The sequence below is a fragment of the Pantherophis guttatus genome, chromosome 3 (assembly GCF_059756535.1).
Source record: "Pantherophis guttatus breed Tessera chromosome 3, ASM5975653v1, whole genome shotgun sequence".
Classification (NCBI taxonomy): domain Eukaryota; kingdom Metazoa; phylum Chordata; class Lepidosauria; order Squamata; family Colubridae; genus Pantherophis; species Pantherophis guttatus.
In genome coordinates this window covers 47,208,308-47,222,573 of record NC_142065.1, presented here as the reverse complement: position 1 = coordinate 47,222,573, position 14,266 = coordinate 47,208,308, and the positions used below count along the sequence as shown (strand labels likewise).

The 14,266-nt window shown below is 37.4% G+C and overlaps 1 protein-coding gene across 2 annotated transcripts in view; it reads right to left on the bottom strand.

The window, feature by feature from the left end:
- Positions 1-773: 773 nt before the first annotated feature.
- PIK3C2B (phosphatidylinositol-4-phosphate 3-kinase catalytic subunit type 2 beta) overlaps positions 774-14,266 on the bottom strand; it is a 94,971-nt gene continuing 81,478 nt past the window's right edge. For both annotated transcript variants that reach the window (XM_034414485.3, XM_060687229.2), the window contains 11 exons: positions 13,499-13,635; positions 12,752-12,921; positions 9,560-9,716; positions 8,541-8,650; positions 8,168-8,369; positions 7,876-8,000; positions 6,667-6,784; positions 6,047-6,128; positions 4,193-4,299; positions 3,955-4,083; positions 774-2,863 (listed from right to left, as the gene is read on the bottom strand). In XM_034414485.3, coding sequence (XP_034270376.3) covers positions 2,675-2,863; positions 3,955-4,083; positions 4,193-4,299; positions 6,047-6,128; positions 6,667-6,784; positions 7,876-8,000; positions 8,168-8,369; positions 8,541-8,650; positions 9,560-9,716; positions 12,752-12,921; positions 13,499-13,635 — 1,526 coding nt within the window. In that variant the 3' untranslated portion in view covers positions 774-2,674. The remainder of the gene's footprint in view (positions 2,864-3,954; positions 4,084-4,192; positions 4,300-6,046; positions 6,129-6,666; positions 6,785-7,875; positions 8,001-8,167; positions 8,370-8,540; positions 8,651-9,559; positions 9,717-12,751; positions 12,922-13,498; positions 13,636-14,266) is intronic.

Genomic DNA, 14,266 nt, shown 5'->3' with positions numbered 1-14,266 from the left:
GCAAACTTACCCCTGTGTATTCCAAAATCTTGATCAGATAATGTTGAACATGGCTTTCATCATAATGTGAGGAAGTGTTTGAATGTGAGGTATTATCAATGTCCCTTGGGCATCTCTTCAGAAAAAAAGTAATATAAGAAGGTATGATTCAACTATTTCATTAATATAGCTCCAGAGGGACAGGCTTCTTACATTTTACATAGACATAGCATAGCTAAGGGTAGAATATAAGAATGCATTGGTATAAAGAGGCACAGCTCTTTTCCAGTGTTGAAACTAGGGAAAATGGAAGTGAAATGACCAAGAAATTCAAATACTTTCTTGTCATATCCTGAGCCATCATTAATCAGAGAATCAAAAATAGGATCATAAACACCACAGACATCTACTCTTGAGTTATTGTTTCTTTGTTGATTCTATTTATATGGAAAACTCTTTTTCAAGGAAAATTGTAAATTTCTGTTTTCATGAAGAACTATTCCAAGTGTTTAGCTTCTGTTTTATACAAGAGAATACTATGAATGAGGAATTAGGAATGTAATTTCTTCATGTAATTTTAAAGTATTTTCTCTAAATGTATCTAAAGTAGGGAAACAATAGTTGGGGTGAGCTATTTTCTATTCTTACTTTTCTAACAGAATGGGCTATAGTTCAACCATTTTTACAATGCATTGGAAGAAATCTTACAATATTTTGTGTTGATGATATAGTTATTTGAAAATGCATATATATTTCCAATCCTTTTGCTACTAAAATGGATATACTAGTCTCTATTGCATTCCAATTCCTTTATTTATTTCCAATATCACCATTTTACAACGTAGAAAGACACAGGTATTCATAAGATGCCACCTTTATCTCATTTCCTATAGAATGGAAGATATAAGGCCATGCCCCAAATTCACTCATGTAGTTTTCTCTTTGAAATCCAGTTACATCATTACAGAAAGTAAAAAGAAGCCTTCAGCTCAAAAGTGAACAAAAATGATTTCTCCCACAAGTTTGCTTTTTCCTCCAAATAGAATTTGGCTGAATAACTAAGTTAAAAAAAAAAGTAGAGTTCACATTTTCATATCCTGAGAAACATGCCAATTTTTTTTTTTTTTAGTGAGTTCCCGCTGTAAACAGTTCAGCAAGAGCTAGAAGATGGTAGGCATTGAGGCAAGGAAGTGGTGTAGAAGTTCTTGTGATGTGGAAAAACTCTTTGCCTCTTTTAAAAATATTAATAACAATAAAAAACCCAACAGCAATTATCTATTCTTAAGAAAAAAAAGTTTTATAGTTGGTAATTTCCCAAACCCCACATCATTTTTATAAAGTTTTACTTCTTGGAGAAAGGGCAACAATGCAATTTGTCACTGCCAACAGCTTTAAAGAGTTATTACAATGTCATAAACACAAATACTTTCAGAAGTTTCACCCACTTTGTTTCTCACCTGCAATCTTGGAGGAAAAGCCTGTGATGAATAAAAGTTTTAAAGACATCAATTCTTGGACTGAATTGATGTGTGTTCGTTTTGTATGTTGTTTCAATGTATCTATGTTGGTTTTGTTTTTTTCTTTTTATTATTAATAAAAACTATTAAAAAAAAAGTTTTAAAGACTCATTAATATGTTATTTATTTCAATTAAGTAGCCTGGTAATAAATGACCATGCTTTACAAATTGATGGGTAAAGGGATCCTTGGCTAATCTAAAGAATCAGTTCTTTGATACTGGTGATTATGAAAGAGGAAATCAATGACTCTCTAGCTTGGGAAAATGAAAAACTCTTTGCTTTTAAGACTTAGCACAAATTATCCCATCCAATCTCTTGAGACTGACTAGAACACCATATATGTAAGAGACAATTTAGGAAAGCTAAGATTGAAAAATAAGACATCGCTTTTAGTCACGTTAAGGTCAAGGCTGTTGTTTCTGCATGGTTGCAATCAACAATAGAGTTGCCTTCTGCCTTCTCCAAATAAGTCCAGATGTTTATCCAGGAGAGCATGTTTTTTAGATTATATATCATAAGAAATCAAAAATGTAAATTCTACGCTTGTGCAAGTACTACTGCTCTCCTTTGGAAGCAATGTCTCCATGATGGCTTGTGTTGGAGCACACTAGCTCCTGTCCCAGAGATAAGGGTTTAAATCTTCCATTCATACTGAATCCACATATCTCCCAACCCATCACACATACTTATGCGAATGTTCCTTTAAAATAAAAAATACCTTATGAAAGTCCAATAAGAACTTAATTTATAACATTCATTACTCTGCAAAGTTCCTCTCCATCTAGATTCCATCCTACAATTCACATCTGGCCTCAAATTGTTTAAAAAAAAATTAAAAAATATCTCAAAGGGGAGGGGGAAGCCTTTAATATTTAAACCCTCCCCCTCAGTTAAGTCATTGCTCCCTTGACACAAGGTAAATGTATTCAAAGATAAAAGTCTACAGCAGCCATTTCAAGTCATAGGATTTCCTATCATGACTTAACCCCAATGTTCTCTCTCCACAGGAAATTAACTCTTCATTTGCACAGAAACAAAATGTCCATCTTCTTATTCGCAGAAAATTAAATCCTTCGAGTTTTATACCAGGATACAACTCCTGGAACATGCACTAGTTCCCAGGGACTTCCATGGGCCAAAGTAGTTCCAAAGAAGCTAAGGCTGCCTTCCTGCTTCTCACATGATCCCATGGCTCCTAGAGCCCAGTTCAAACCAACCCATCTTCTCCTGTGTGAGATCTAAATCTCGTAGTCTGATTATAACCTCGCCAAGGAGGATGTTCTCCCAAAAGCCCTCTTCGCTCAGGACACTCAGATGCAGCTCACGCTGGTGCAGATCTCCTTTAGGAATTCCATCATAGACAAGCTGGAAGATACCAAAAGTTGCAGAACATTAGTCTCCTCACATCTAACTTTCTCCTCATTTAGCATGTGCCTCGTTTAGCAACTGTTTGCAGTTACTACAGTGATGAAAGAGTAACTGTAAGGCAAAGGTAAAGTATATTCTAATATACTATTTAAAATAAAATTTATTCTAAAATGATAAAAGAATTTTTATTAGATAGAAGTGTGTTTTTTTGAAGTCAATTTCCTTTGACCACTTCCTACTAGAGAGGTCACTACATTTGCTAGAATAATATGGTTGGTATAGCTCAATAACTAGACAATCACAATGCCTAAAATCACAATATCTTGCTTCCTAGTAAATCAAATTGGTCATGCTAACTCAGCATCATCTCTTAGATTGGCTGTTGGGTTTCAGATATTTCTTTCCCTACATTACCTAGGGGTGCCACTACTTTAGATTGTTTATGAAATGTATGCATTTTATTACCAGGTTATTTCTCTGATTTATTGTTTCACTAATCCATTTTATAATCCTTCACATACACAACAAATCTACTTTATAATTCTTCAATACATACAAATAGAATAAGATAATTTCAATTGGCAATGTATTAATGGATAAGACAATATTTTGGTGCCTGCAGAATCCTATACGGATCTAGCTACTGCTGATGGATAGACCTTCTGCGTAGCAACTGCATCTCAGTTTTGCAAGTATTAGAAGCAAGAGGCAAAGCATCAGATTGTAATTCTCTGTACAAAACTTATGCCATGTTAATTAGAAGTTTTGTTGGTTGTAGTTGTGTAAACTGCACTGTAGTATGAGCTTATTTCACACAATTATCGCCAGAATGAATGGCTTATATTCTGGCATAAGCAAATTGACAATTTCAGCAAAGGTTTTGGAATTGAATCCACTCTCTAAATGTTAAATCTCCAGAATCAAACAAGCAGTGAACTCAAAAAGTAAATTCATATCTCTTTTCAGATTCTATAATGCTTTCGGAATGAGTCAGTCCACCACTTTATCTACTCCAACTCTGCCTGCACTTGGGATTTCTGAATCTATGCAAGGGCTACTTCATTAACACAAGGTGAACAAACAAATACCATTTCATTATAAGTTGGATTGCAAGTTTTTCTAGCAACTTTGGTTTTCCTCTTGGTGGTTTTCTGAGGATCGGGCAGAAGATAAGTCTTAACATAAGGATCAGGATCACTGCCATCCTGAATAGGCTGCTAAAAGAGAGAAATTAAGTCAGTTAGATTAATCAGTTCTTTGGGCTGTATAAATGTGCAGAAAATTGGTTAGAAGACACCATTAAAATAGCTAATGTTAAGCACTTACGAGGCCACGGATATGCATCACCATTATAAAGAGCTTGTTGTTCTTATAGGATACTGATAATTTCACCTCTCCACCAACTTTTCCAACTGGTTGGGACCATACAGCATCTAAGAAAAAGGAATATGAAATAAAATTATATTTCGCTTAGTAGCAGAGAGGGGGGGAGCGCGCGCACATGCCCACACCCATAATTCAATGTCCCTTGCACCCCGCCCCACTGCACATACGCGTGCAATACCCCCGTGCTTCCCCCGCTTTTGGCACACAATGGCAAAAAGGTTACCGGTGGGCCCTCCCCTGGCTCCAGAGGCTTTCTTGGAAGCCTGGGGAGGGTGAAAACGGCCTTCCCCACACACTCCCAGAGGCTGGATACAGCCCGTTTCTCAACTTCCGGTGGGCCTGGAAGGCCCAAAAATCAGCTGGCCGGCATGCATATGCGCACCGGAGCTGAGCTACGGCAACGCTTGTGTGCCCACACATATGGCTCCGTGTGCTACCTGTGGCACGCGTGCCATAGGTTTGCCATCACGGGTCTAAAGGGTTCTCAATAGCAGCTGCCTCCAATTTTTTCCCACCGACGGGGGACAACGACAACACATGGTTTCACGTGCTACTTAGATCCTGTGCATGCGCAGATGAATCTTTGCTCACTTGTGCAGCTACAGATCCATGGCTCAGGGGTTGGACACCCCTCCTCTATAGGATTGACAAAGAAGTAGTGCAAGATTGGAAGATGTGGAGACACCTGGCCTGTAGAATCACCAAGAGTCAGGCACAACTTGAATGGATAACATCATCATCATAGGATTGAAGCCTATAAGAGCTGTAGTTATGTGTATCAGATGAGTTCCAAACACAGTGAAATGGGTTGTGTACTGCTGTCTGATGGACAATTTAGTAAAAACACTTCATAGAATATAAAGTGGTCCTTACTTAAGGACCAATCATTTAGCAACTGTTCAGACTTATGTCTGAATGAGTACTTAAAACAGGTCCTTGTCTTACATCAGTTGCAACATCCCTGCAGTTACATGATTGTGATCCAGACACCAGGCACCTGGCTCGCAATTACGAAGTCACAGCATCCCATGATCATGTGAATACCATTTGCAACCTTCTTTGGCAGCTTCCTATAAACACGTTCATTGAGGAAGCCAATAGGAGGTCATAAATGGCAACCTCACGATGTTGTGCTTAATGATTGTGAGAGTGCTTAACAACAGCAAGCAGAAGTGTTGTAAATTTCATCTCGAAGAGGTAAAGTTACATGACATTGCTCTTTATAACTGCTTAGCTTTCCAAAACTTAGCAACAGAAATTGTGATCCCAATGACTGTTGTTAAATGTTGTTGTTAAGTGTTTAGAGCTTACAAAACGTATATAACATTCTAAATATAGACTCTACATATCAGGACACAATATATCCCTTTCTGCAATACTGCTGAATACCAGGATTAGGACAGCTCTCAAAGATTATGACTTGTACATATCTAAACAAACAAAGATTCATGAATGCAATTCCCAGGAAGTTTAAATTCATAAATAAATATGTGCCTATGTACATCTGATTAGTTCCAAACAGAATAAAATTGCCTGTATGTTGCCTCTTGTTGATCATTATAAGTACAGTTCCTGAAGAATATATAACCACCCCTGAATAAGTTCTTAGGAAGAAATAGTAAATTCTGTCAAATAACCAATATTGTTTTCTTCCTCCAATGGAATGCATGAAGGACTTTATCCCAAGATAGGCTGCATCTTATTTTATCTATTCCACTCAAGACCAGCTATCAGCCAAACATGGAATATCTTGAAACGGATAACTCTTATCACTTGCATAATACTGATATTTACTTGCGGGCTTTGGTGCTGGATTGGTGCCTGCAGCAATTTCGTCCCTTGGAAGAGGGTGGAAAAATGTATATACCAGGTCACACTGCAAGAAAACCTCAACATTAGAGACAATACACTTATTCTGCAAATAAGGTGTCACTTATTTCTGTGCCCACTCCAACATTGCCAAGAGTTAAGATTCAGCTTATATATATAAAACCTGAGATTTTTGACAATTTTCTTATCACGAACATTATTAACATAGCAGTGAGGATACACCATCAATTCATCATTGCTAACAGCACTAAAGATGTGGACCACATGCACGAGGGTAAGAGATTTCAGCCTTGTCTTTCTCTTCTGCAATGCAAATAACCTAGCAGAATATCAAGCAGCAGGAAAATCTTGATGCATCCTAGGACCCAGCATGCTTCAGTACTAGCAGTCTAAAGTAACTTCAGGAATGGCAATAAAGAGAAAAGCTATTTAAATTTTCAGGAGAATGATCAAGCAAAATTGTATAGACAAGAATCCTGGGGACAAACTGCAGGAATAATTCAGGTGGAACTATTATATATTGAAGCCTTTGCCTACAAATTCTTCTTAGTTTTGCTAGTATGAAATCTCTTCATGCATGTTACCTCAGCAACCTCCGGAGCTGCATGAATTAGATGCCAGATGTAGCCATTCAATTCATCTCTCCTCCTCTCAGCGGCTGCCTCTCCTCGTGATCGTCCAATTATAAACCTGCTAGGGAAGCTGGGAAATTGGATTGGGTGGGGGAGAAAGAGACATTTAAGCAGTGAGCCCAACCATCAAGAACATTTCTGAAGCAGAAGGGTTCAAAGATATGGTTGCTCTTTGAAAGCCCTGTACATGGAAGAAATTGCTTCATGTTAAAAAAAAAAAAGTGAGAATGCCAAATTCTGATTTCTCTCCATAAATTCACCCAGAAGGAGTAAAAAGGTTCAGAAAATGGTGCTCCCCATAAAAAAAAGCTATGGAAAGAAGGGAACCAATTTAGGATTGCTTGCAACATCACGGCATGCTATTCAGAAGTAACTGTCCTAATAAACATGCAAGAATCAAACTCTTCTTGGCTTGACAAAAAGGCAGGGTGTTCAATGCATGCCCGCAATTCAGATGCAGCATCCAGCCATATTTTATATACTCTCTGAACCTGATGACATTGCTTAGGTTATTTTTAACCCAGGTCAAAATGGGTATATATGGTCATATGTATAAGCACATCTACTATATCTATTTCCTAAACAGAAATCATTTCAGCTTTTCCCACTTCTGTGTACTCCAGAAGATGAGTTAATAATAATGATAGTATGCACTTCCTGAAAAACAAGTGATTGCCCCAATGTACATATACATGAGATGTACATGTACATCTCATGTACAGATGAAGAACTAGATTACCTTTTTTTATTACTTCAATCCCAGATTTCGATTCTTTCCTAATAGAAAAGTCGCATTTCATTCAGGAAAGCATATGGAGAATTGTAAATAAGTACACAATCAATTTCCCTGGTTAATTGCAGGAGTGTGCTGAGTACAGCATCAAGGAAAAATGAAGGTTATAAACAGGGGTGCTATTCAGAAGGTTCTGTAGAACCAGTAGCGGAAATTTTGAGTAGTTCGGAAAACCGGCAAATATCATCACTGGCTGGCCCCAGAGTGGGGTGGGAATGGAGATTTTGCAATATCCTTTCCCCAGGAGTGGGAGGGAATGGGGATTTTGAAGTATCCTTCCCCTGCCACACCCACTAAGCCACGCCCACAGAACTGGTAGTAAAAAAAATTGAATTCCACCACTGGTTATAAGCAAAATGGAGACTGACCTTGGGAGATGCGAAGAGGGGAAGAGAAGGCGGAGCTTGTTGTGCAGCTCCTGGAACTCTTCAAATGTGCGCTGAATGAACGTGACTTCAGAAGGGTACTCTCGTTTCACCTTCAGAATGTAAATCTGCAAGACAAAGATGAAAGTTCATATGGTTCAACTGCAGATTCCACATTATTTCTGTGTTTGGTATAAACTATCCCATGCTTTAAGCGTCACTTATCTAGAGCAGCTGCTCTAGCATTGTCTCTACTGTAGTGCCCTCTAACAAAATGGCCATAAAAAGGACTCACATATCCTTTGCTGGGATTGAAGACCTTTTCATGTCGGCAGAGAGAAATTTCAACGATACGGCTAGACGTCTTGATTGTGTGCACACGGGGGGCAAATGACAATGTTGGCCGGGAGTCTGATGTTGTGAACTTCATCTGGGCCAGGTTATGAATGAAGAAGTTGAGCTTCGTGGCTACACTGCCCAGGCTGGACTCTATCAATCTGTATCAAAGGATGGAACTTCTAAGTTATATGGTGATGTAAAGTTGACTGTGCTACTCCATGATTTTGATAAAGATCACAGAACAGTGTTGGTGAAAGAGATTTTGGGAGACAGATGTTTGGCATTCTTCCTTTTTTGAATTTCTAACGTTAAGACTAATATCTTCTCACCTGGTAAAATAGGTAGTAGCATCTGCCTCAGAGTCTTGTGGTCTAAGTGCATCATAAACATATTTTAGGTCCTCAAGGTCAGAGAGTTCAGGAATCCCACAGGAGAGCATCTGAGTACAAAAAGAGATAAAAAATTAGCATTGGAAATTGAAGAGGTGCAGCTGTTGAAAATATGAACTATGGCAATACCAATTTTATGAATGGGACATCTACTCCTGATTTCCTGAAATACTACTACTAATGGTATTTTCTGCATATCATTATTACTATTTGCCCATAGGCAAAAAGTGATGGGACCACAAAATAGACAAAGTAATAGAAAATGAAGACACTAAGGACTTCAAGGTCTTTAGAATTCATAGAAAAGCACCTGCCCCAGACTTTAGAATTGCTGATATGAATGACAAAAAAGTCTGGAAAGTGGTCACTGCAGTATCTGGAGACAGCAGAATAGAAGAGAAAGAACAAGAGAAATCACAAAATACAGAGACCTGCAAATAGAGGTAGAATGACTGTGACAAAAGAAAGCAAAAATAGTATCAATAGTAGTATGTGCCTTGGGTGCAATCCTAGAACAACTGAGCACCATTTGAGCACTATCAGCATTGACAAAATCACCATCAGTCAATTGCAGAAGGTAGCTGTACTTGGAACAGCTTACATCTTGTGACAGTACCTTTAACTTATCAAACAACGTTTGAGTAACTCAGGTGCTTAGGAAGCTGGATAAAAATGCTAAATACAGTCTAAAGAACAATAATAAAACAAGTCCTTAGTCTTTGTGGTTTCGGGAATAAAAATGAGATCTTTGGGCAGGACAATCATTGGAGATGAGATTATGCATTTTCTGTCTTGATCTTTGCTCAACGTTTAAAAAAGGGAGAATATGCAAAACTCCAAAGCTCATCCTGAATGATCAACTGACATGAAGGATTCAGCAAGAATTACATTGTGCTGACTGGATGGATGCAATGTTATTGAAGAGCATGAGCAACAGGGAGGGGAATATGTTTTCTCACCAGTCCCAAAAGATTGAGGAAGAGATGAGTATGCTTCCGGATCAGATTGTAAGCTTGGCAGCAGAGATCCACAAAATCATGGAAACGACTGGAGGGTTTATCACCACCATTGATAACATAAGCCATGTCTGATGTGAAGACAAATGGAGCCCGGTCCCTATAGAGAAGGTACATCTATATATCTCAAGGTAGCTAAAATTGTAGTTACTTCAAGGATTACTTCTTTTTCATTCCTAACTACATTCATTTTTATCAACTTTTGAAATATTATTTACAAAACAATATTATAATTTAATTTTTCTTTTTCCTGTTGTTATGTAAAACCAACTTAAATATTAATAATGAAATCACATAGCATGACACAAATAGTATTTACTTGTTTTGTTTTTTTTACTCCATAAAGTACACCCTCCCCCCCACAATTTGGTTGTGTGTTATATTCCAGCCATTCCATGAATAATATAACATTTAAAATGACCAAGGATAATTGTTCCAAGCAGAGGTATTTTAAAGTTCTTCAGACATCCTCTTGGACATTCCATCTGAATGGCAGTTTTGGATTTTAGCAAGATAACAGCAGATTTAACAAGATATTTTTGTTAGGTATGTCTGGCAAATCTTTTCAACAGTTAAGGATCTGCATTTTCTGGCAGTATCTTTTGTTCATGCTGAGAGACATAGCATGAGTATTTGCAGCTCTTCTAATATGACCTTTTATTGTGTGCTTTTCTTTGTTAATACCGTAACTATTTTCACATACAAGGATATGATAGTATTCTTCTTCTCTTTCAACATAATATTGAATCTGTCCTTCATTTTTTTCTTTCTCATCTTAGAGTAAAAAAAAAAAAAAGAATAAAAATAAATTTGGAAATTAAGGCTGCATTAGAATCAAAGCTAATTTGATTTTGTTCACCGCCCTGAGTCCTTCGGGAGAAGGGCGGTATAGAAATTTAATAAAATAAAATAAATAAAATAATTTTGTCAAATTGAAATAACTGGTGGAAAATTGAATGCATATTTTTTTTCTATTGCATTTTACTCCACTGTGATAACATTTGGTTATGTGTGTCTAGAAGGAAGTGGAAGAGCTTTGGTTATCACATGATGCTTACAAAACCATCAAAAACAAAGAAAAATATCAGGAAATGTTAAACCATTTGTTAATTTTTTTAATAAATAATTGTTAATCCAGTTTGATCTAGCGGTTAAGGCAACAAACTAGAAGCCAAGAAACTGAGTTCCAGTTCCCGCCTTAGGCATGAAGCCAGCTGGATGATCTTGGGCCAGTCACTCTCTCTCAGCTCAACTCACTTCACAGGGTTGTTGTTGTGGGGAGAATAGGAGGAGGAAGGTGTGTTGGATGTGTTTCCTGCCGTGAGTTATTTATAAAAATAATAAAAGCAGGATATAAATATATAAATGGTAAAACATTCCACAGTCATTAACATGAGCTGTTGAAAGCATTCCCATTCCTTAATTAATTCTTTTAATGCTTTTTTTCAGGGGTGAAATGTTCCCGGTTTGGACCGGATTGCCCAATCGTGATGGCGGTGGGTGGTTCGGAGAACCAGTAGCAAAAATCCCTGCGCCCCCTCCCCCACCATGCCCAGCTGAATCGTATGATCATCAGAGGTTTTTTTTTTTTTTACTTTTAAAAGCATTTTTTCTACAACTTCTTCTGCCGAAAAAATGCTTTTAAAAGTAAAAAAAAAGCCTCTGACGATCAGGCAACTCAGCTGGGATCGTCAGAGAGACTTTTAAAGCATTTTTTTCTGCAACCTCTTCAGTGGAAGAGGTGGTTAAAAAAATGCTTTGAAAAGTCTCTCTGACGATCCCAGCTGTGTTCCTGATCGGCAGAGGCTTTTCAAAGCATTTTTTGCATTTGCAGAAAAAATGCTTTGAAAAGTTAAAAAAAAAAAATGGCCACGCCCACCCAGTCACATTACCTGCCCCGCCCCCCACCAAGTCACGCCCACAGAACCGGTAGTAACAAATTTACATTTCACCCCTGTTTTTTTTACTCTTGATTAATCTTAGTAAAACTGCAGGCCTTGCCTAAGGGCAACAGACATGGAAGTAGAAAGGTTGTATTGTAAAAAATATTAAAATGCAGAAAGGAAAAGCGACCAATTATTTATTATTCACTTAATGTCAATTATGTTTTAATCAGCATAAAATATTAATTATTTACTGTGTACCACTACTTCTGCTAAGCCGATTCTAGGATATTAACTAAGGCTGCCACCCTAGTTAAAAACTAAAATACTTAGTTTTGTCATTTAGTTTTAATTTCTATGGATAACATTAATGGATAACATTAGCATAATTTTATACTGGGCTTATATCAGTTTTATTTTGTGTAAACTATTTTCACATTAAGCCTCATTTTTGTTGCCAAATAATGGAGAGACAGCTAAGTGCCAAGTACTGTTGTCTTCCATCCAAGTGAAATATTTTAGGTATTGCATTACAAATGAATCCTACTTTACAGGAAATGTTTAAAAAGAAGCTCTTGGCTGATTTAAATGCCAAGTGCTGCATTTCTATATCAAACAGTATTTTTCCTGAAGTGTAACTATGTGATTTCCATGTTAACACCATAGTATTCTTAAACTGCCTTCTATCATCCTATGGAATCCATCCAGTTGCAAAGCATTTTTTATGTGAAAAACCAATTGTGCCCACTTTCGTTTCTTATCCTTTGTCAGTTTCTCAATGAAGCTGAAGTGGACATTAACTCATTTGAGGTAGGTTCATTCAAAAATTGTTATCCCATGATGTACTGTTTTCTCAATTGAAGATTACAAACAATCAACATGGGAGTTTGCATAGCACTGTATAAATAAATAATAAAAGCCCAGTCTAAACCTCTGATTGACTCTGTGACTACTACTCATCATCATCATCATCATCATCATCATCATCATCATCATCATCATCATCATCATCTTTAGAACAACCTGTTGTAAGCCACTCAGAGTTATTATGTAAGATGGCAGGTATATACTGTAAAATAGTAAAAAACAAAACAAATAAAATAAAATAAAATAGCCAGCCATAAAATGCCTTTGACAGCTGATCCAGGCATGATGACTTGTGGGAATGCATATGCATTCTCAGAAAATCCTATGAGAATTTCAAAGCAGCCATGCAGAGACTTTGAGGAGCCATTTCAGAAGATTCCCTCACCTTTTGATGTTGCCAAACATCTGGGCATGACCCAGAAACCTTCCAAAGTCAATATGGAACATGTGCCCGGTTGTTTTGAGCATGATGTTGTCATTGTGCCGGTCACAGATTCCCAAAACATAAGTGGCTACACAGCAGCCAGCACAGGAGTAAATGAAATTCTCCACTGCCTGAAAGATGAAGATGTATTTAGAATAGCTATGAAAATAATCAGTGGGAAAGGTAGGTAAGGCAATGGGTAGAGAAAGTTTTGAAAGATTTGTAAAATGTTGAAAGGGGATTACAGGGTATGCATGTGTGAAGCAAACAAAAACAAACAAAAAATATTCAGATTTACAAATCTTTCTGCAAGTAAACTTAACATAATGAATACATTTGCCAAAATCATGTGTGCATGGCTAAGAACTGCATCCAGACATTTTAAAATACAATTTGTAAAGGAGAAAAATGATTCTTAATATTGCTTCTCATTTTCAGAGACTTAAAATACCATTATAATACCAAATAAAATAAAACTAGCTTCTTCTTGATCCAATACTGTACTAAAGAAACAAAAAAAAAATGGATCTGAAAACACATAAACAAATCTAAATTACTGTGCCTCTATTTTGCTTTTTGTAATTACTACAATTACAAAATGTAGAGAGAACATATTGACACAATTCCTGCATGTAATTCTGTGGTTTTGACTCTCAGGCAAAGGACTTTTTGGGCGGTGTTTTTTTTTTTCTTGTTCCTTTTCTTTACCTTTTCATATTCATCCTCCTTGGGGTTGTGCTTCTGTAGCCAGTCTGCAAGGGGACGATCTTTGAAGGAACCTGTCACACCATGCTGCACTTGAATTTTTCGCAAAGTTTCTGCATTGGGGATCATTTCTACCATCCCTGTAATGTGTGATGGAAGGAAATGAGGTTGGTTATAGGAGAGGAAAGATATTCTTATTGCCATTCAGACATCTGAGCTGTACAGCCCAACAGTATCTAGGTTGATATTGTTATTAAATGGAAGGAATGCACAACCATCTAAGGGCCATATGTAAAATCCTCCTGTAAAATCCTCACATACTGTATGAAGCACATCTTCTAGGCCAGGGGTCTCCAACCTTGGCAACTTTTAGCCTGGAGGGCTTCAGCTCCCAGAATCCCTCAGCCAGTTTTCCTCAGCAAAGCTGGCTGAGGAATTCTGGGAGTTGAAGTCCTCCAGGCTTAAAGTTGCCAAGGTTGGAGACCCCTGTTCTAGGCAGTCTTTAGTAGATAATTCAGAGGAAGGGAACCTCCAAGATCACCCGGATGGCAGGAAATTGTAATTTAAACAATTGCTGGAAGGAGGGCAACCCACTTCTCCTCTCTCTCAGCTGTTCTGTCCAAATCTGTTAGTTTCTCAATGTCATTAGCATCAGGAAACCAACAGACTGCTGGAAGGAAAAGGGAAGCCACAAAACTTTCCCTCATAGCTATGCTATAATGGAACAAATAATTGCTTTCAGATAACTGCTTGTCCACAAGGAGCATATAG